The sequence below is a fragment of the Ursus americanus genome, chromosome 33, assembly GCF_024610735.1.
Source record: "Ursus americanus isolate L20-20 chromosome 33, mUrsAme1.1.p, whole genome shotgun sequence".
Taxonomy (NCBI): Eukaryota; Metazoa; Chordata; class Mammalia; order Carnivora; family Ursidae; genus Ursus; species Ursus americanus.
Genome location: NC_142159.1, coordinates 6,240,906 through 6,263,830, shown reverse-complemented (window position 1 = coordinate 6,263,830; position 22,925 = coordinate 6,240,906). Strand labels below are relative to the sequence as shown.

Here is a 22,925-nt window from a genome sequence, read left to right as displayed (position 1 = left end):
AAGATTTATTTATTTATTGGAGAGAGAGCGGGGAGGGGCAAAGAGAGGGAGAGGGGAAGCAGATTCCCTGCGTAGTGTGGAGCCTGATGCAGGGCTCGATCCCTCCACCCTGAGATCATGGCCTGTGCCGAAACCAAGAGTTGGACGCTCAACCGAGTCACCCAGGCGCCCGGACATTGCTGATTTTTGGTTATGTTCATTCATGTGTCTGTGAGTATTACCTCTGCCTAGAATGCGCTTTGTGACTCTCTTTGCGTGGATGGCTCAAGTTACATCCACTGAAAGTAGATTCCCTTTAAAAAACTGCTTTCTTATGATGAGTCCCTCGAATAGGATTACCAGGTAAAAAGAAATGAGCATTTTTAGGTCTCTTGATACATACTGCCAGATTGTTCTCCTCAAAGCTTGGCCCAGTCTATACCGTTAGCAGCTGTGCTCATTTCATAATAAGCTCACTAGCAGTGCACGCTGTGACTTTTTCTTGTTGGCTAATTTATCTGAAATGGTATATACCTCAGTATTTCTTTCATTTCTGTCTTCTTGACAAGGATAAAGCATTTTGTTTATTATTTCCTTTGATGTCAATATCTTTTTATATTCTCCACTTACCTAATTTGGAGTTTTTTCTTACAAATGAAGATGAGCTTGCACATGCGTATATGTGTGTATTTCATATTGTATTTGATACAAATAGTTTTTTTGTCAATCTGTTGGTTTTATTCTAATTTTATGATTCTTTGTTATTCTTTCATAGAAGTTTCAACATACTATCATACGTCTTAACTAAGCGCTCTGCAATTAATAGTGAGGGAGCTTGTCCCTCTTTACCTTTTGTGCTCTGTGGGTTAGAGATTACCTTTGTTTTATACATATTTTCTCTACTGTAGAAACAGAACGTGTATTCCTCGCTTTGGCAGCACATGTACTAAAATTGGAACGATACAGAGAAGATTAGCATGGCCCCGTGCAAGGACGACATGCGAATCTGTGAAGTGTCCCATAAATTAAAAGAGAGATAGAGAGAGAGAGAATGTTTATTGGGGAAAATCTAGTACAAACAGCCATATAAAGTGATCCCTTAATCTCACCATTCAATGATGACTATTGTTAAAATTTACTTCGATTCCTCTTCTTTCTGAGCGTCATAGTACACATTATTTTTAACTTTTAAAAAGACGTATTGGGAGGTTTCCTTTAAATACTGATACGTTAGGCGGACTTTTTAATGTATAAACATTTTAAATGTTCATTGAGTGGTCTAAAATGACATATACTTAGGGTTAAAGATATAATTTAATAACTGTGTATTGACACTTTATAAATGAAAGGTAGAGTTGGGTGTGGGGAGGGACCCAGATGGGGCAAGTACCCCAGGAGTTTTTTAAGAATCTCAGGAACTAAAATTCAGGGTACAAGCTTCCGTCACTCCACTCTGTCCAGAGCCCCTCTCTGTGTTGACAGGATTGGGCTTTCTTACTTGCTATTGTATTTTATTCTAGCGATTTGTGGTTACAAAGTGTGACTCTGTCTTGAGTGTATTGCAATAGCATTTGTCAAGTGTGGATCTGGTTAGTTGTTGTCTTAAGAATTCTTAAGTAATGATTTCTAATGCTTTTTTATTACTGCTTTGTCATACTGTACACTAGTTTTATTTTTTCCATCTCTTGTCTTTGTCCTGTCCTTTTGATATGTTTTTCTTTGTTCAGCCTATTCCATAGCATTTTGGCAAAAGCTTTGTGCTGTGTTTAGAAAACTGGCAGGGTGCCTTCTATTTCCAGCAATGCGGCAGTCTAGGTACTCTGAACAGCCTCCCCACTGACAACAAAGAAAACTGTATCCCGACTTAGAAGAAAGCGGGGGGATCCTTCAGAGGTCAAAATTAAGTGAAAGCAGGCATCTCCACTTAGAGTAAAAGCCAGCCTATTCTCCACCCACTAGCCAGAGGGATTCTTTTAAAATGTAAGTCAAATCATGTCTAGTTTTATTAAAACTGCCTAAAACCCCACGCTGGCTCCCGTCTCCCTCCAAATTATCCAAAGTCCTCCAAGGGCTTCGAAGGCCCCTTGTGATCTTGCCCCTGTCTCCTCTCTGATCCCCTCCCTCGCCACTCCCCCTCCCTGCAGTTCCTCGAGCTCCCCCAGGCACGGTCCTGCCTTAGCACCTTTGCACCAGCTTTTCCTTCCGCTTGGATCACCTTTCTTCCACGTACCACACAGGCACACTCCTTGACCCCCGGTGCATCTTCGCCTGAAGGTCATCTCAGCGAGGCCTTATGCTTTATCTAATCCTGCCACCTGCCCCTCCCCCTGCTCTGGTCTTTCTTTTATTCAGTACCATTTATTATCTCCTAATTTACTATATAATTTACTTCTTTATTTTGTTGTGTGCCTCCCTCCTGCTGGACTGTAAATACTGTGAGGACAGGACTTGGTCTATTTTGTTCACTCGTGGGTCCCAAGCATGTAAAATCGTGACTATTCAAATATGTGGTAAATGAATTCATTAACCCAGAGAGAAAACCTAACTGAAACTGGCTTTCTGTCTGGGAGCGTACGCTGAACTCCTGCGGCACTGATCTTCACCTTTCACAGCTGCACGGTTCCTGGGGGCTCAGTCAGGATGGAGATTCTGATAGGACCCCACACATAAAGCCGGGAACCCCCCAGGAGGACATCAACATTAGTGTAAGGGTAAACCAGAAAAGCACCTATCCCACAGAGGCGGACAGCAAAAAAAACACATGTCTTTTGGATCTTGGTAGTGGTTGGAAGAGGGCACAAAATTGAGACTTTACAGCCATAACCTAGCCTTTTCTTGGGTTTGTTGTCCAAATTCATATTAACTGTGTTGTCTGAAAAACCACAAGGCTAGAATTTATTTTAACTTGTAGAAGCAAACACAACATCTCACTGGAGTGGAAATCTTTAGCCTAGGCTTTTAAGAATTCTCACAAGTAAAGTGCCAAAGTACGTGAGCTTGCAGTCAAAAGTCACAAACACAAAGGAACAGGTCCCCATGAGGGCAAACCAGCAGAAGTGATAGACAGCAGAACCAGACCTGCAATTATTTCATGTATTAGAATTATCAGATGTGAAAGATAAACAGAATGTTTACAATGTTTAAAGAAATTGAAAATGTGACCAAGGGGTACCTGGGTGGCTTAGTCGGTTAAGCCTCCAGCTCTTGATTTTCATTCAGGTCATGATCGCAGGGACATGAGATCAGCTCTACATGCAGCATGGAGTCTGCTTAAGATTGTCTCTCCCTCTCCTTCTGCCCCTCCTCCCCTGCTTGTGTGCTCTCTCTTGAAAAGAAAAACGAAAAGAAAAGGTGACCAAAGTAAAAGCAAATATAAAAATATGATCTAGCAGATTTTTTTTAAAAGTAGGCTCCATGCCCAGCATGGAGGCCAACTCAGGGCTTGAACTCATGACCCTGAGATCAAGACCTGAGATCAAGAGTTGGCTGCTTAACCAGCTCAAACACCCAGGCGCCTCTCCAGCAGATTTTTAAAAGGATTAAATAGAGCTTCTAAAAATGAAAAAACATGAAAACTGAAATAGTGCACAGAGTAAGCAAGCTATTAGAGAAGGTTGAAGCGAGAATCAGAGAATGGAAAGACGGAGCTAAAGAACCGATGCCACTGTAGCACAAAGACAGGGAGACACAAAAAAAGGAAGGCACAGGACATGGCAGAATGAGAGCACATCAGACACAATGTCTAATTATAGTTTCAGGAAGAGATGGCATGAGGATACAGAAACCATACCAGTAATTTGGACAGGGAAATTTCAATATAAAGAATTGTCAACTTGAAAGACGGTTAATTACGAAAAGGGGCAAAAGCAGTTACTACTGCTGGTAAGGGGGAGCGAACAAGGAAGCAACACAGAGGAGGGCTCCTCCCTCCAAGGCTGAGGTTGAAACCTTTGAAAAAAGGCTGTGATCGTCACAGAGACACGCAGCCTGCCAGTGGCAAAGAAACTTGTCAGAGGGTGCCTGCCACAGCTGGGTCATAGGGGCAGCCTGCTGCTGAGTGGAAGGGATGCTTGCTGGAGGGTGTGGGCCACGGCTGGACTGTGAGGATCCCTGAGGGGAAGGCTACCAGACCCTCATATGCTGAGCCGTAGAGGCCACACAAAATAGCATGCTAAAAGAAGGACAGTCTCTTCTTCCTGATCTGTCCTTGCAGTGTCTTTCTAGCAACCTCTGTTGACAAAGCCTAACATAGAGCTACCTGGCAAAGAAGGAATGTCTATAAGGTTCAGCTCCAGTAACCCAAAGCAAGACAAAGAAGGGTGGATTGGGGACTGAGAGGCAAAAAGTTAGTAACTGGCAGACAGTCAATAGAATGGGAGAGAGGAAGACCCATCTTCAGATTTAGGAAATCCCACAAATCCCACACTTAGACAACATATTAGTGAAACTGGATACCAAAGACGAAGAGAAGATCTTAAAACTAGTAAGAGAAATGAGACAGACAGAAGATTACCTGTAGAAGAATGACAGACCTAGAGCTTTTCTCCCATAACAATGGAAGGTGGGAGATACTGGAATAGCAGCTTTAATATATCAACCTAGAATTTTGTATCCAGCAAAATTGTTTTTCAAGAACGAGTATGAAATGTAGGCATTTTCAGACAAGGAAATACTGATATCCGCTAACAGAAGTTCTCAAGGATATATTTCAGGCATAAGGAAAATGATTCCAGAGCGATGGTCTGTGTTGCAAGAAGGAATGGTGACCAAAGATAGCTAAATATATGGGTCTATCCAAAGGATCATTGACTGTCATCACCACCACCACCACCAATAACATTTAATTTGTGGGGTTAAAAACAGTTTTCAGGGGCGCCTGGGTGGCTCAGTCAGTTAAGTGTCTGCCTTCAGTTCAGGTCATGATCCCGGGACCTTGGGATCAGGCCCATGTCGGGCTCCTTGCTCAGCGGGGAGTCTGCTTCTCCCTCTCCCTCCGCCTGCCACTTCCCCAGCTTGTGCTCTCTCTCAAATAAAAAAAATAATAAATAGATAATATAATGGATAATAGATTATATATAATAGAAATATAGATGTATATAAATAGATAATATAATTGCCAACATTGAAGGTAATTAAAATGGTTTAGTTTAGACACCAGCACTAAAAAAAATAGAAAAAAACATAGTTGAGAGCACAGGAAAAACCCATACATATCTGGAAAATTGATTTTTGACAGGGCTTACAAAGCAGATCACTGGGGATTGTTTAATATATCATGCTGGGACACCTGATTGTCCACATGCAAAAAACGAAGTTGAATCCCCTATCTCAATGCACATGTGAATATAAATCCCAGAAATCCGTACAGAATCTGTTTGACCTTGAAGCAGGGAAGAACAGTAAAGAATCTCTTACAAAGCAAAAATGGAAAAGACTGATGTTTGTCTACATTAAAATGAAGAGCTTCTGTTCATCTGTTAGCAAAAGGAAAGAGGAAATCACACCCTGGGAGAAAATACGGAAACACATATACAACTAGATAAGGGATCAGTACAGAGAATTTATGAAGGATTCTTTTTTTTTTTAAATATTTTATTTGAGAGAGAGAGCACGCACACACAGAAGGAGGGTGAGAGGGAGACGCAGACTCCCCGTTGAGCAGAGAGCCCGACGTGGAACTCAATCCCAGGACCCCGAGATCACGACCGGAGCCGAAGGCAGACGCTCAACCGACTGAGCCACCCAAGCGCCCTATATGAAGGATTCTTACACAAGAATCTTAAGAAAATAAGAAGAAAAGCAGTAAAATAGAGAAAGCAATAGAAATATAGACAAAAGACTTTAATAGGCAGTTCACAGAAGAGGAAATCCAAATAGAAAATGAAAAAGTGCTCAAGCTCGTTGGTAATCAAGGAAACACAAATTCCAATGAAAGGGAGACACCATTTTCTACCGACTAGATGAGAAAAAAATTAAAGGCATGACAATATCAAGAGTTGGTGGAGGATAGTACTTGGATCTCTTAGACACTGACAGTAGGAGGTGGTATTTCTATTTTGGGAAACAAGTTGGCATTATTCATATAAAGTTAGACATGTGTATACCCTACCTTCCAGCAAGTTCTTAGATATATATTGTAAAGAAGCTCTTGGCATGTGTATCTGAGGAGATATATAAGAATGTTCACAGGAGCAATTTTTGTAGTATAAAACGTTGGAAACAACATTAACGTTTGTTGGCAGGGTAACATAAATAAATTACGGCGTAGTCCATATAACGAATCTGACGCAGCGTACTGTGAATTACGGCGGCGTAGTCCATATAACGAATCTGACGCAGCGTACTGTGAATTACGGCGGCGTAGTCCGTATAACGAAATCTGACGCAGCGTACTGTGAATTACGGCGGCGTAGTCCGTATAATGAATCTGACGCAGCGTACTGTGAATTACGGCTGCATATATCGGTTGGATGAATCCAGGCAATGAGTTTCAACAACAAAAAAAGCAAGTTGCAGAGATTACATACTCTATAATTTCGTTTTACATAAATTAAAAAAAAAAAAAGTGTACTAAATACTGTGCCAAACAGGAGAATAATGAAAACAAAAGTCAGCATAATGGATACCTCTGGAAGGGTTAGGGAAGTTGCATGTCATTGGGGTGGGCCACGTGGGGGTTTCAAAAATCTTGGAAATTTTATATTTATTTAGCTGGTGGTGGGTACCCAGATATTCGTCTTAGTGTTATTCTTTATATCTTACATGTGGTACAGATATTTTTTGGTAGAAATTAAATATTTAACAAAAATTGAGTCTGTCATTATTGCTTATTAGTATTCTTTGATAGACTCACATTTATTCTTTTATCATGCCACTTCTAAACATTCCGAAAAATATCTTGGGGATTTTAATTAGTAGAAGCCTACTCCATCTATTTATTAAATTGGAGAGAATTCTCTTTTTTGCTTTATTAAGTTTTTCCAGCTAGGAGAGGTAGAGCTCTTGTATTTTATTTCTCTCATTAAGGTTTTATTATTTTCTTTGAATAAGTTATTGTGGTTCAAGTACATCCAAGAATTTAATAACATAATGCTTTCATTATTATTGTGAGTGGAAACATTTCCCTGTGTTTCTGAGCTGAGACAATGGCTTGCATACTGAGACTTATTGATTTTCCCCCCAAACTACCCCTTCTCTTTGGATTTTCCAGGTAGGCAAACATGTCATCTGCAATATATATTTTTTTCATTTTCTATATAGTCTACCTTTTTGTTTCTTCTCCCCCCCCCCCAGTAGCTATTGCCCACATTTCTCATGATATATAACATAAGAATGGTGACAGGAGGCTTCAAACTTGGGAGTCAGAAGACGTGGGTTTGAGTCCTGACTTTACTATATAGTAGCTGAGTAACTTTAGGCAGGTTAACTTAATCTCTCTGAGCCTGTTTCTCCCGTTTCTTCATCTGGAAAATGAAGGGCTGAACTTAATTACTAAGGTTGATTCTGGTTCTGAAATGAGGCCATTCTAATGTATTTCCATTAAGTTTGAGTTGCCTCTTTATTTTAAATAGTCTCTCTGCACTGCAGGGTTTGACTTCGTTTTGTCTGTAGTTTTAATCAAGAATAGGTGTTATAGGCTATTGAATGCCGTATTGACATGTACTGGGAAAACTAGATTTGAATTGTAGATTTATATTTTCCATATTATGATGAAGCCAGTGGTAGCCTTGATCATATTGTTCCTGTCTTCCAAGAGAGGTAAATTGTCTATATTGTTCCTAGAGGAAAATCAATGAAGGTGATTCTCTGGCTCTGAGTGCAGATTTGGTTAGTTACGGTTTCATTTCAGATTTTCCCGAACGTTTGCAAGTTAAATTCTGACCATATGTTTTTGTTCTTTCTTTTTCCTTTTTGTGTGCTGCCCTTGTTCATTCCATTTTTTTCTTTTGAAAATATTTTTGTGGGGCGCCTGGGTGGCTCAGTCATTAAGCGTCTGCCTTCGGCTCAGGGCGTGATCCCAGCGTTATGGGATCGAGCCCCACATCAGGCTCCTCCGCTATGAGCCTGCTTCTTCCTCTCCCACTCCCCCTGCTTGTGTTCCCTCTCTCGCTGGCTGTCTCTATCTCTGTCGAATAAATAAATAAAATCTTTAAAAAAAATATTTTTGTGCACTTTATGTAGACCAGGGATTATTGATTTATTCTTTAAAAGTTGGGCAATTATTTAAGGACTCCATCAGGGCCAGAAGACATTTTAAATATTTGCCCTTGTTCCACTCACTTATTGGGCCTCTCTGAGGAGGGCAGCCAGTTGGTGCAGCTAGGAGGCCCCTTGTCTGGGACCACTCGGAATTCTGCTACTATCTCCCTCCAGAACCTAGAGCAGGTCACTTCCATTCTCTGACTTTCCTCATCTGTAAAATGGGACCTGCAGCTGCCTGCCAGACGAGGTGTGAGGCAATGGTGGGCATGCTCTGTAAACGCCCTGCCCTCTCTCACAGAGGGGGCCTGGCAGCAGATTGGGCAGCTTGTATTTTTACAGGTGCTTATCCATTTCCACTCAGTTTCCAGACTCATAAAAAGTGCTAAGACTTAATAAGCCTGTCACCACATACTTTTGGAATATTTATTTTGCAGGGTTTTTTTTTTGTTTGTTTGTTTCTTTTTTTCTTAAAGAAAGGGGGGTTTATTTTTTTAAAGATTCATTTGTTTGTTTGTATATTTATTTATTTGTCAGAGAGAGAGAGCACAAGCAGGGGGAGCGGCAGGAAGAGGGAGAAGCAGGCTCCCTGCTGAGTAAGGAGCCTGATGTGGGACTTGATCCCAGGACCCTGGGATCATGACCTGAGCTGAAGGCACTTAACTGACTGAGCCACCCAGGCATTCCGGTGGGGGGGGGGGGCTTTAAATAGCAAAAGGGTAGCTTTGCATTATTTCCTGTGAAGTTAAAATTTTTTTCCAATGATTTTTATTTATGCCACTAATAAGAGGTAAGAGAACTCTTATTATAACACAAGGGTGTCTTTTCTTTTTACTTTATTGTGGAAGAATTTTGGAACCTTTTTTCTCAGGATCCTCATGGATTCATTTATATAGCATTTCCCCCAAAAGCTTTAAAAGTTAGCTTAACGCTTTTTAAGAAGTGGAGCTAAGGGAAATAATTCAGAGCAACTGAGATTAATTTTACTTATTAACAGAAAGCTCCTAAACAAGAACATTAAGTTATATGAACAAGGATATATTTTTCTCCCTTTTCCAGAATATATACTTCCCAGCTCCTAGATTGGAGCCTGGCACATAGTAGGTGCTCAATAAGTATTTGTTGAATGACTCAATTAATGAATAGGGATAGCTTGAATTTTTTACTTTAATATGTGCGTGTTTTTCATTAATGAGACTAACAGCTTATTAGCTTTTTATCATATACATGAATATTATTTCTGCTTATGCAATCTGTGGCTTTTCTTTCTCAATTTTACTCATCCCTGCTGCTGGCTATGGTATTGTAACACTTTTTCTTTTTCCCCTGTTGGTCTTCTCCACTACCTCCTTCTAGACTCTTTAGATGGCTTCAACTAATCTCTTCTTCCTTTCTTCCTCCCTCCCTCCTTTTTCTTTATTTCTTTCTTTCCTCTGGTTCTTTCTCGTTCTCATCACTCATGTATTTCTCATTCATTCATTCATTCATTCATTCACTCAAAAGATATTTTTCAAAAAAGCACCTACTCTATGCCAGACTGCGAGGCATGGGGGAGCCGGGGGTGAACAAGATGGTCATGATCTCTGGGGTCATGGAATTTAGTCTGACAGGAAAGAGAGGCCTGAGCAGGTTCATTTCACAAATACCTAATTATAAATTATGACAAATGCTATTAAGTCTAAGCCTGTTGGGGGTGCATGGAGCTTTAGGAAAAGCTTTCATGAAGCCGTTGTAGCTGAGATCTAAAGGAAAATTAGGAGTTGGTGGGGTTGGGGCTTCAGGGAACAGCAGGGGGAGGGTTAGGGAGGGGGAAGGGAAGCAAGGTTTTCCTGGGAGCCCAGAGCAAGTGGAGTAACTGGAACACAGTAGCACAGTGGGGATGGACAAGGGGACTAAAGGGCACAGAGTTCATTCGTATACATCTTTCAGTCAGGACTCCTCCTCTAGGACCTGCCCGGCAGGATCCCACACTGTGACAAACTGCACTGGTTGTCAGCAAATGGTCTGTGTTACAGATTTCTTTCCTGGATTTTTAAGTTATTTAAGAAGAAAATTTTAATTTTATGTAATTGGTAGTGTGTCTTTGGGCAAGTCACGTAAACTCTCAGAGCCTCAGTTTTCCTGAAATGGGAGGAATTTTGTCTACCCTATGGGGTCCTCTGTGACCTCTGCCAGGTCATCCTGTGATTATCTGTTGGAGGCCCATCTTCCTCCCCAGACTGAGAGTCAAAGGAGGGGGGCGGTCTAGCTCACCTGTGTACGTCTGGTTGTTATGACGTGTCCTGGGATGGAATGAGGGCATCCGGGAGGACTTCATAGAAGAGGGAGCCCCAGAGTTGGGCCCAGGGGCCAAGCTGATTTGAGGAAGAGGGAAGGGCTGCAGAGGTATGGACAGACCTAGGGTCTAGAAAGTGGCAGGCCAGTGAAGACCAAAGCAGAGAAGTAGTAACAGTAACAATGATAGCGCTACCTTATTGGGTCCATGCCATGTACCAGACACTGGTCTAAACGCTCTACATATATTCATTTATCCTTTCAGTGACCCTACGAGTTAGGTACTATAGTCCCATTTTACAAATGCGCAAACCGAGGTTCAGAGGGATTAAGTACCTTGCCCAAGGTCACATATCTAGTAAGTGTTGGAGCCTGAATTGAAGACCAGGCATTGTGGCTTCAGAATGTACAAGGCAATGAATGCAGAGAAGTAGGAGGGGCTTAAATGCCAGACTAGAAGGCCCCTCCAATCTTTATTGTACTGGTTATGGGAGCCATGGAAAGCTTTTGAGGGAGGGAGTGCTGAGGCTGTGCTCAGTGTGCCCAGGAAAGCTGACTGTGACTGTGCCTCTCTCCTGCAGAAATCATCCGCGGAGCAGCCCCTGTACAGCAGCAGCCTGTGGGGCCCTGTGGCCGATGGCTGTGACTGCGTGGCTGAGGGCCTATGGCTGCCGCAACTACACGTAGGGGACTGGCTGGTCTTTGAGAACATGGGCGCCTACACCGTGGGCATGGCTTCCCTCCTCGGGGGGACCCAGACCTGCCGAGTCACCTATGCCATGTCCCGGGTGGCCTGGTAAGGGGGCCTTGCTGAGAAGGGAGTGGGGGAGGAGAAGGGAGCAGGTAGGGAACAAGAGAAATCTGAGATTTGAGACTGGTTTCCATGTAATCCAGTTTGACAGGTAGCTCTTGGCTATTGATTCCAAGTGAGGCCTGCACTTGGCACCTGACCTTGGCCATGAATGAGACGGAGCTTCCCTTGAGGAGCTCAGCACCCTGTGAGAGACACAGAGGAGCAGACAGGCACTCCTGATAATACTGGGGGGTGAGGGAGGGCTGTGGAACCTGAGAGCCCTCCCTGATGCCCAGACGGGGACCTCCTGGAGGAAGAAAGATGGGAGTTAGCTGGCAGGAGGCAGCATGGGGTTCTGGGCAGAAGGAATGGGGAGTGAGCATGCTGCCTTCAAGAAACTCCCTGAGGTTGGTTGTGGCTGGAGAGGGAGCAGGGCTGGATCTGAGAAGGGCTTTGAAGGCCAAGTGAAGGGCTTTGAGCAGTGGGAAGCATGGACTGATTTGAAGCAGGGGAGTGACATGGTCTGGTTTAGATTTGAGAAAGACCACTCTGGCTACTGGGGCAGTAAGGGAGGACAAGGACAGATGGCGATTGAGCAGACTGGTCGGGGGGCTGCTCTGCGGCCCGGGAAAGACTTGCCTGCTGGCGGAGCCTTCTGAGAAAATGCACACAACACCCGCTTGCCTGACCGGGCCAGTGCTGGGACCCAGTGAGGCAAGAGGGGCACGAGACAGACCGAAGTCACGTTTGTTAAACCCTTCTGTCAGGCATTGTATGATTATCTCCTCTCGCCTGCACAGAATCAGTGCTATCACAGAGAGGTTTGGTCAGTGGTGAAGAGGCCCCTCTGGGGGCTAGGCGGTGCCTGTAGAGGCAGGAGCGGCTGGCGGGACCTCTATGCCAGGCCCCAGGAGTGAGTGTAGCCTGTGTTCTGGAGGCTTGAGCACCCTGCCCCCCAACAGTGCTACCAACCCCCGGCCTGACGGGGCTCAGTATCAAAGTCACATTTCATTCAACCAGGCAACAGACCTTTGTTGTATCTACTCCCTGCAGGAGCACAGGATTGGGTTGATTCAGCCATTGTGACATCAGGGGTGTTGCGACAAGGCCTGAACCAAACTTAAAAAGCCAACCACACAGGCCTCCTTGTCCCATCCCGGCTGCATCATAAGCAAACACTGGCAGAGGAGGTGCAGGGAGTCAGTTTATTCATTGCTACAAACAAGACATTTTGATGTATTAAAATGGCTGTGCCAGAAATTCCCCCTATCAAAGGAGTCCCGCCCAAAAGGCCTGCTTTAGAGCCTGGCTTTGTGCCGGGTCCTAAGGGGTAAGAGCACCCGAGATGGCATGGTGACCTGCACACACAGACACGGCGCAGAGAGCAGAAAGGTCACTGGGGAGCACGGGACAGCGGAGGGGGGGGGGTCAGGGCTAGGAGGAGTCAGCCAGGCGCAGGAAGCTGACGGGGGTGGTCCAGGCTGAGAGATGTCGGGGTTTGAGTCCAGTTCATTCAAAGAACTGCAAATAGTTGCATCTGGCTGGAGTGGCCTGTGCAGAAGATTAGAGAGAGAAGAACTCTGGCAGCCCAGGTTGGACTTGATCTCGAAGGCAGTAGGGAGTCAGTCACTGGTGCTTTTTAAGAAACTGGGCCAACCCATTTTGAGAGATAAGGAGACAGACAAAAAGCCCTTGGCCTGGGGAGCATCCTGCCGGAAAGAACAGCCTGACCACTGACTTGCTGTTGAAGTGTACATGTCAACAAGGAGGGAGGCCTTCCTGCAGGTGGGACACTGGGCTGGGCAGGGCCTGAGAGCAGACGGAAGCTGCTGGCGACTCAAGTGCAGGATTTGCCTCCTGGAAAAATGAACCTGGGCCAGAATTGTCTGCAGGAGGCAGGAGCAGAGCAGGGAGACTGTGTAGCCCTGGCTAGAGACAGTGGTGGCCCTGGGAATAGAGACAGGTGGGTACCCGTGAGGAAGTTCGGGAGCTGGGCTCAGCAGGGATGGACTGGGAGCAGGAACAAGATTCCAGGCTTGTGGTTGAGTAGTTGGTCAGACGGTGGAGCCATTTATCAACCTGGGTAGGTAGGTTTGTAGGATTTTTGAGGGGGGCAGGAGAGGATTTTTTTTTTAAGTCCTAAGCCCGGGATATAAAGAATGTGGGCTTTGGACTGAGAGAGTTGTGTTGAATCCTAGTTCTACCACTTTCTAGGACTGTGACCTTATGCAGGTCACTTCTCTCTCAACCTCAATTTTGTCATTGGTAAAATGGGGATAATAATGCTGCCCTTACATGGTCTGGGGGAGGACACAATTAGATGCTAAAGCAAGGTGCCTGACACAATGCGTGGCCTGTAGTAAGTACTCAATAAATGTGGGTTGCTTTTCCCTTCTTATGGAGGTGGGCTACAGAAGAGAAGAGAGCGGTGGGGCAAGAAGTCAGCAGACCCACCCCCATTCCTGCCCTAGGCTGGGCTCTGGGGCCAGGTGAGAACCCTATACACAGAGGGGGCTGGCTCTTCTGGTGCAGAGGCCTTCAGGAGCCCCTGGCCTGTGGGCCCCATGCTGCCTGCCTCCAGGGCCCCTCTCTCGCTCACAGGGAAGCGCTTCGAGGGCAGCTGCTGCCTGCCGAACAGGACGAGGACACCGAGGGCATGTGCAAGCCTCTGTCCTGTGGCTGGGAGATCACAGACACCTTGTGCGTCGGCCCTGTCTTCACCCCGGCGAGCATCATGTGAGCGGACCCCGTTCCCCCCCCGGAGAACTCCAGCGGGGCCGCAGAGATGCCTCTGGGAGACGTGGGGAAGGCAGCAAGCAGGGGCACGCTCTGGCCAGGACTCTGGTGCTCGCTCTGCTGCCCCCCACGCTCCACCTGTAGTGTTTCTGCCCTGTAAATAGGACCAGTCTTACACTCGCTGTAGTTCAAGTATGCAACATAAATCCTGTCCCTTCCAGCTGTGTCCGCCTCCTGTGCAGCGCAAGGGGCCTGGTCAGCCAGGTGTGGGGGGTTCCTGGGGTCTCCCTCGGTCTCCTTCCCACCTTTGTAAATATGAAGCAAATAAATATTTAGGTTTTTTTTTTTTTTTTTTTTAATACTCCAGTGGAATCTAGCAGTTCAATTCACAAAGCAGCCTGGACTAGGCCAGGGCTGAGACTCTCCCACCCTGCACTGATGACCCCATGGCCTCTGCTTCAGTCCTGACCCAGCTGCACTGTGGGAATCTCCTACTGGTGAGGGGCCTCTGTGTGAACCCAACACCCAGCCTAAGGCCTGGCCCAACATGGGGGCGACTAAGTACCTGACACAGCTTTGGAAATTCTTACCAAAGATAAAGAGCAAAGACATGGGCATTAGAGACGTTCTGGAGAGACCCTGCACCCTTACTGTCCTTGCAGGTCTGCAAGGCAGTAAGAGCAATGCAGATATGGGCGGTTGGTTTTGCTTATTCAGGCAATAACTGCCCGAGCCACTGGCCACACAGCACTGCCACGTCCAGTGCCAAGGGCCTGATACTGATGCGTCCTCAACTGGAAGTTCCTTGTCACTGCTAGGGTCCCAGGCGATGCCCCTGGGGGTGTGTGAGCTGCTTAGCAAAGGAGATCAGACTTTAGAGCTCCCCCAGCTACTACAGGGGACCTGAAAGATTTTTCTTCTGCAATTACTAAAAATTGAAATATAAAATTCACATGCCTTAAAACCCACCCTTTCCAAGTACAGAATTCAGTGGTTTTTAGTACATACACAGAGTCTGCACAACCATCACTACTGTCCAATCCCAGAACATGTTCACTACCTCAAAGAGAAACCCTGTGCCCATTAGCATTCACGCCTCATTTTCCCCTCCCCAGCCGCTGGCAGTCACTAATCTACTGCCCATCCCTGTGGATTATTGACCTGTTCCGGACATATCATTATGACTGTTTTTATACCTTCACTTGAGCTCCTCTCTGGGTAAGCCTGGTACGTGGGGTTTTTTCCACACTGCCAAGCCATTCTCCAACACCAGCTGTGTGTCCCACAATTCAACTTGATTCTGCCACTATCTACCCGGAGATAGCTTCAGATCCCATGGGTTAAGGGCTCAGTCCTACAAGACCGCCCCACTCTCCCCCCACTTCAGACACTGATCACCAAGTCCAGGCTGTGACCTGTGTTTGCACCAGTCGGCTATAGAAAGGAGGTTCCAATAACCCCCTTCCTTGGGTTCAATTAACTCGCTAGAGTGGCTCACGGAACTCAGGGCAACACTTTACTTACTATATTACTGGTTTATTATGAAAGGATGTAACTCAGGACTAGCCAGAGAAAGAGCTGCACGGGGCAGGCTCTGGAGAAAGGGTGCAGAGCTCCCGTGCCCTCTCTAGGCATCCGTCTCCCAGCACTCCCATGTGTTCACCAGCCTGGCAGCTCCCCAAACCCTGTCCTGTGGGGCTTTTATGGAGGCTTCATTACCTAGGCAGGACTGATTAAATCATCGGCATCGGCGATTGAACTCAATCTCCAGCCACCTCCCCTCCCCAGAGTTTGAGGGTAGCATATAACAAAAGACACCTTTGTCACTCTCATCACTTAGGAAATTTTAGGATCTCTGTGCCAGGAATGGGGATGAAAACAAAACACACGTCTGTTATTGTAAGTCACAATATCCTACCTGGTCAGCCGGTTTCAGTGTCTCAGCCAGTCCTGGGTCCTGCATGTAGCTCCAAGGTCACCTCACGAGGCAATGTGTTCTGAGTGAACTGGGAGCTTATCACAAAAGCAGAGATGCCTCTTCCAGGCTGGGCCTAGTTTGTGATACTTTGACAATAAACAGGCTGAAAGGTCAGGACCCCAAGAGACGCGGGGACCAAGCAGACAGGGTCACTGCACTGCCCGCTGGTTCTCCACCCCCCACCAGGTTCTGCATCTTACCGTGCTGGGCTCTGCCCTCGTACATGAGGCTATTTCTGAGACGTCTTCCGTTTTGATGCTCGAGCAGATCTGGACCCGCTCATGCTTGTTTGGAGAAGAGGAAAGGAGGGCAAACACAAGTTCTGCTGGAACCGGCCATCTGCTTCCAAAGGCAGCAGATGTGCTGCTAAGACCGCTGGCTGCAGGGAGATCCAGGCATAACTCACTGCCTTGTCCGAGGCAGGTTCACTGGGGGGATGCCTCTGTGGCTTTTAAAATGAGAGCAGCTGGCACGGAGTTGGAACTGATTTCTCACTGGAGCCTTTCAAATGTTTCATGTTCCATTTGCTGCAAGAGTGTGAAATTTATACTTTTCAGAGATAGATATACACAGAAGTTGATGTGACTTGCTTGAGAATAATAAACAGTCATTTCAGTTGTTTTTGTTTGTCATTCCCATCTTTTTGTGAAGAGAGTATTAAACGTGTGGAGGATGTTAAGGCCCTCAGGCCTGTACAAGGGAATCTGACCAGGGTCTCCTGGAGCCCGGGCTGCACATGCATTTGCCTCCTTTGAGCACCTCCCCAAGCAAGCCACTGGCAATGAGCCTGCATGCCTCCCGCTGGGTGCCCCGGAGGTCACTTTCCTGTTGGCCTCTGCCACACCCATCCTGTCCTGGGACCTCTCACCTAAGGGACACCCTCGTTCTCAACACCTCCCCACAACCCATCTGTGCCTCCCGGGGCTTCTCCTGTGGGCTCACTCGCTCACTCCCTCCCACTCTGGGAGGTTCACAGACCTGCTCCTGCCACCCCAGACCAAGCTGCCACCCCTCTCACCCAGGGACTGGCCCCCTCCTGCCCCTCCACCGTCCACTGTGCTCAGCGCTGGATCCAGTCCCCACCAGGATTCCCACTGAGAATAACATTTAAAGTCCTCATCCACCTACTTCTCTGTCTCCCTCTCTCCTCCCTTACTCACTCCTTCCCAGACACGCTGGCCCCTCCTTGCCTAACACTCCATACATCGCACCCATGCTGGGCCTGCATTTGCTGTCCCCTCTCTCTCTGAAATGACTTTCCCAGGTTACCTGTGGGGCTCACTCACTTCATTCAAGTTCTACTCAAATGTTTTCTTCGGGCAAAGGCTTCTCTGGTCAGTCTTTAGAAAACAGTGCTTTCCCGTGTCTCTCTTTCCCTAACTGGTTTTCTTCTCCTCCACGGTACCTATCAGCACTCGACACACCGCACTACACATTCTTCTGGGCATCGTCTGTCAGCCCCTCCAGAACGCGCGCTTGGCAGCAGGAACTTTCGTTTTTTCACTGCTAGGTCTTCACTACTCAGAACTCAGTAGGTGCTCAAAAAGCGTATATCAAATGGACAAGTGAATAAACATAGCATCTGACCTGTCTGAATCCTTTTCCTCCCTTGTAAAACGGGGCTGCTGAATATAGTTCCCTCATAGAGTTATTAGTATCATGTCCTCAGCTCAGGGCCTGGCATATTATTAGGCGCTAAGTAAATGATGGTCAAAGGTAATTCCTTGACCATTTACTGTGGCCGTGCCCTGTAGTAGACGCTGGTGATGCAGAGACGAGTCCTCAAGGAACTCACAGTGCAGTGGGGTCATGAAGGACCCTGAATGAGAGTAAGGAGTCTGACCTTAATTCTGTAGGCTGTAGGGAGCCTCATATGCTTCTGGAACAGAAGCACGACAGATCTTTGAGAAGATAATTGAAAGTATATTCAAAAGGGGCAGAAGGCGAAGAGCTGGTGGGCCAGTGGTAGCATGCACTCCATTCACCCCACCCCAGTCTGATTAAGGTGGGGCCCGCCTGGGAGCCTTATGGAGGTCCCAAGGACACAAGTTGTCATCTGTCTATGCCTGTTCTGAAGGGAGACTGTGGCTCTCTCGGTGTCATCCCTCCCTTTGGAAGCCCACCAGGCCAGCTCATTCAGCAGTAAAGAGACCACAGGGAAAGTTACAGGATGGGAGTTCCCACTCAACACTTTGCTCCATTTTAAATCCTCTTCCTGGCACCTCTGGGATGAGCAGCTAAACCTGTGTGAATTCAACCAGCAAAATTATCCAAGACAGCGTCTTGGCAGTCAGAGGGATCTTACTGAAACCTGAACCTGATCTTGTCAGTCCTCTGCTGAAAGCCCTTCAGTTGATTCCCACTATGATGCCAATAAAAGCGAAATTGCCTGAGACCTCTGCTCTCACCATGCTCCAGCCTACTGGCCTCTTTTCAGTTCCTCACATTTACAGACTTCTTTCCTGCCTCCAGGCCTCTGTCCTTGCCATTCCCTCTGCTGCTCCTGGGCTGACTCATTCTCATTTTAAATGGTCACCTTAAATGTCACCTTCTTGGGAAGGCCTTTTCCGAATACCATACAAAGTGGCCTCCCATCTATGTTAGGTGGAGTCGCATTTTATAGGAATTAGATCCTTGGAGGCGTCATTTAAGGTAAGGAACACATCAAGATTATCCCTGAAAATCCTTAGAGCCCCAAACAGCTCCACGATCTCTCTCCCTCACCCCTTCAGGTCTTTGCTCAAATGTCACCTTTTCATTGAAGCCTTCCTGAACACCACTCTTTAAAACGAACACTCCCACCCCAGCATTCTGTAACCCCTTGGTACCCTTACTCTACGCCCACCCCCTCACCCTGTCCCATAGCTCGCCCTCTGATATACTATATATTTTATTTGGAATTAACCACATAAAGGCAGAGATTTGTTCACTACCTGTCCCCACTGCCTAGACTCTGCTCTATGCGTAGCTATTCCGTAAAAACTGTTAAAGGAAGGACTCTCAGGTCTCAGATTAGGTGTCTCTCCCTTTTGGCTAGGTAATGCTTCCTTAAGCATTCACAGTATCCTGTATCTATCCACCCGCATTAAGAACTGTTGATCACAAGGTGCTTTTCCTCTACATTTGTTAATCTCACAAAGACAGGGAGCTTCTCCTAAATGCCAATGTCACCTGGAGCCTGGGTTTGTGCCTGGTAGAGTAGGTGCTTAGTGTCTTTTGAATAAACTAGTCTTGGAGGGCGAGGGGAGGCAGGTGGGCATCTGGCCCCTTCGGCTCAGCTCCCGAAAAAGCAGCCTGGATCCCGCGGAGGGCCGACCACTGACTGGCACGCGCTGGGGGCCCTGCAGGCCACCTCAGCAGTGAGGTCGACTCACGGGTGAGCCTTAGCAGGGAAGGCACACAGGTGCCTCTGTAGCTGTTTCTGCTTCTCCACTCAGCTGGGTGATCTTGGCCTAGGCCTGCCGGAGAGATCTGGATTCAGACAAACGACGGGCAATTTTTTTTTTTTTAGTAAACGTTACGTCCCGGACACTATGTGGGATATTCTTAGAGAGAGACGTTACTTGTGGTTTACCTGAAATTCAGCTTTGACTGGGCGTCCTGCATGGTGTTTGCTAACGCTGGGAACCTCGCCCTGTCTCTCTCTGGGTTTCGTTTTCCCCATCTGTGAAACGGGGGTACTTCCGCAAGACCGGCCGCGGGCGCTCCCCAGGCGGAGAAAACCCCCGCCCCCGGGGCCGTCCCTCTGCTGAGTCGCGTGCGAGCGCGCTGGTCTCGGGACAGTTTCTCGCCGAGTGAATACGTGCAACGCTCTTCCCCCAAGAGCTCGGTTTTCTCACTGAACAAACGACACGGCCGGGGGCGGAAACCATTCTCTCGGCCGCTACCTCACGGAACCTCGAACGCCCGGCTTCCAGCCGCGGCGGCCGCGGATTTCCGGTGGCGTCATATCACTTCCGTGCCAGAGAGGCTCCTAGGCTTCGAGCCCTGCGCTCTCGCGCTCTCGCGCTCTCTGCCGGCCCGGAGGAGGAGCTGACTTTACCAAACGGAAAAGAGAGCGGAGTCCATTGGTTGAAAGACCGACGCAGCTACCAGCCTCCACCAATAGAAAACCGAACTTTCGCCATGGGCGGGACTCCCACAGGAAAGGGGTCAGCCCGGGACGAAAGAGGCGTGGGAAGGCGGCGACCTGGTAACACCGGAGAAAGGCTCAAAGTAACACCGGAAGTGGGCTTGTTACCCACTAGCTACTTCCGGCTCACTTACAAAGTGGGAGGATCCTTGAAGAAAGGGATCCGAGAGCGGTAGGGATCTGGTAGGCTCGTCTCAGTTGTCCTCCCTACCCGTCCGTTTTCTATCCTAGTTCACGCAGAATATCAGGGGCTTTGAACGAATTCTAGACTTGGAGGCCAAGGTGTTTTTACGTTTTTAAAACAATAAAGACTACTTCCTGTGTGCCATGCCCTGCCCTTGCCACTCACTAGCTTTATTTCATTTAATCCGCACAAGCCTGTGAAGTTATTTTTACAGATTCCGACCCCTCACTGCCTGTGTTGGAATCCTGGTTCTGTCAGTTAATTGCCTGTTTCCCGGGGCAAATTCATGTTTTGTGCCACAGAGTCTGCGTCTGTGAAATGGAATAATTGTACTTATACCATTGTTCTAAGGATTAAATTAACGAACATTTTAAAGCACTTAAAACTGCACCTGACTTGCTAACATAGCAACTGCTTAAGTTATTTCCATTTACAAGTTAGGAGACTAAGGCTTCGATAGGAAGTAGCTTGGCTAGAACAGATAGTAATCAGTGAAGGCAGGCTGGGAGCATCTCTGCCCGCTCTGGAGGAACCTCTCAACCCTATTCACCCAGCCCTCTTCCTGTGGAAACCTGGGGGAACCATAATTGCCTTTACAGAGCATATGTATCTATTTAGTAGGACCCTGTTACCAAATGGTTGTTCCCTGGGCATTTTAATAACATCAATTAAGATGGTGAAGTTCAATAACTTGTTCTGTACCTCTCCGGTTAAGAGGGTGAGGATCCAAGATCCATCTGCTAAATCCCATCAATATGAAAATCAGCAGAAATGAACTTCTGGGGCACCTGGGTGGTTCAATAGATTAAGCGTCTGCCTTTGGCTCAGGTCCTGATCTTGGGTTCCTGGGATGGAGCCCCCCAGCAGGGTTCCCTGCTCAGCTGGGATTCTGCTTCTCCCTCTCCCTCTGCTCGTTCTCTCTCTCTCTCAAATAAATAAAATCTTTAAAAAAGGGAAAAGAACTTCTGAACATGTTAAGTTTAAGATCAGGTGAGAGATACGAGTGGAGATAATTATGATTCCGTGTGGCAAGTGCTGTTAGTGGAAAGCACAGGGTGCCAAGGGAGGTCTGATTAGGGATAGATGTAACTGCCTGCTAGGGTTGGGACAGAAGCAGTGGGCTTTGATGGATGGGTAGGAGTTGGCCAGGTAGAAAAGCCAGGGGAGATTGAGGGGAGCATTCCAGACCAGGGAAATGGTGTGTACAAAGGAATAATGATGTGAAAATTTAGAGTCCTTTCTTGGGAACTGGAGTACTGGATGGAGGATGAGAATGAAATGGAGGTTGGGGCATATTATGAAGGTTGTGTCCTTGAGGTATCAGGAAGTCAACAGAAGTTTCTGAGCAGGGGAGAGAAAGGGTCAGCTATGTGCTTTACATGGCTCCCTAGGAGGCAGTGAAGAGGATGTGGTAGGCAGTCTCTAAGATGTCACCAATGATCCTGAACTTCAGTATTCACACCCTGGTGAGATTCCTTCCCCTTAAGTATGGACTGTGTTTATTGATTCCATTCTAATGAATAGAACGTGTTAGAAATGATTATTATTTCTGAGATTAGATTACAAAAACTGTGGCTTTTGTTTTGGCTACCTTCTTTTTCTCTTTCTTTCACTTGTTCTTAGGAAAGACATTTGCCAAGGTGTGAGCTGCCCTGTGGAGAGGCCTATGTGTCAAAGAACTGATGCCTTTGTCTAATAGCTAGCACAGACTTGAGGACTTCCAATAGTCATGTGAGTGAGCTTGGAGGTTGATCCTCCCCCAGGCAGGCTTTGGAATGATTTTGGCCATGGCCAACACCTGATGGCATCCATGTGACAGACCCTGAGCCAGAGGTACCCAGCTAAGCCACTACCAGGTTTCTGACCCAAAGAAACTGTGGGATAATATGTTTGTAGTTTTAAGTTTTAATGAAATTTTAAAATAATTTGTCATGCAGCAATAGCTAACTAGATACTATAGAGAGATGAGAAGCAAAGAGAGAAAGCAGGGAGATTAGGAGGAGACTGTTGTTGTAGGCCAGGGAAGAGATGATGAGAATCGCAATCGGGACAGTGGCTGTGGGGCAGAAGAGCAGGGGACGAATTTGAGATGTGTCTGGAAACAAAACGAAGACATTTGGCAATGGAGTTGGATGTGGGAATGAGGGAGAAGGAAGAGGAGAGAACAGTGTCAGTGTTTGGTAACAACGTGGGGGATGGTATTCGCTAGAGTTGTTAACATGCCGGCCATGGGGATGAGTTTGAAAAGTAGTTCCTTAAGATTTCTGGACAACAAGGTAGGTCCACAAGCAGACTTTAGGGTGGACGAAGAGAAAACAACTACTGTGGTCTGGGGAAGAAACGCTGCGGTAGAATAGAGGAAGGACGCGAGACCTGGAGGGAGCTCTCTTCCCTGAGTTAGATTTAGTGCTACTCTCCTCTTCCTCCCGTCACTCATTCAACAAATATTTAGTAAGTGCCTTCTCTGGGCTAGGCACTGTTGCAGGCACTGGGGACACGAAATGAGCATAAAAGTCCCTGCCTTCATGGCATTCATGTCTTGCTGGTGAGAAGAGAAGCAGTACCATATTTAGCTTCTGGCTGTCACTCTCTCCAACACTGCTTCTGTTTTATTCTTTGACGATTTCAATATATACAGAGATGGTCCTTC

General features: G+C 46.7%; 1 protein-coding gene, 1 long non-coding RNA gene and 1 other non-coding gene across 9 annotated transcripts in view; 2 read left to right on the top strand and 1 right to left on the bottom strand.

Moving 5' to 3' along the window:
- AZIN2 (antizyme inhibitor 2) overlaps positions 1-16,365 on the top strand; it is a 43,104-nt gene extending 26,739 nt beyond the window's left edge. For 3 of the 5 annotated variants that reach the window (XM_087858506.1, XM_087858502.1, XM_087858504.1), the window contains 3 exons: positions 11,034-11,248; positions 13,847-13,981; positions 16,227-16,365. In XM_087858506.1, the coding sequence (XP_087714632.1) occupies positions 11,034-11,248; positions 13,847-13,981; positions 16,227-16,329 (453 nt within the window). In that variant the 3' untranslated portion in view covers positions 16,330-16,365. Of the gene's footprint in view, positions 1-11,033; positions 11,249-13,846; positions 14,337-16,145 lie in introns of those variants that run through there. The other 2 variants (XM_087858503.1, XM_045782058.2) reach the window with 2 other exon arrangements.
- LOC123782484 (U6 spliceosomal RNA) lies at positions 899-1,007 on the top strand. Its single transcript, XR_006776978.1, has one exon. It is a non-coding gene; the product is annotated as a U6 spliceosomal RNA (small nuclear RNA).
- On the bottom strand, positions 12,437-20,538 carry LOC148107212 (uncharacterized). Of its 3 annotated transcripts, XR_015722756.1 has the most exons (4): positions 19,534-19,918; positions 16,160-16,486; positions 15,900-16,032; positions 12,437-14,286 (listed from the first exon to the last, which is right to left on the bottom strand). It is a non-coding gene; the product is annotated as an uncharacterized LOC148107212 (long non-coding RNA). The 3 variants fall into 3 exon arrangements; XR_015722755.1 differs by having other exon boundaries at positions 15,900-16,486; positions 19,534-19,922; XR_015722754.1 differs by having other exon boundaries at positions 12,437-16,486; positions 19,534-20,538.
- Between the last annotated feature and the right edge of the window lie 2,387 nt (positions 20,539-22,925).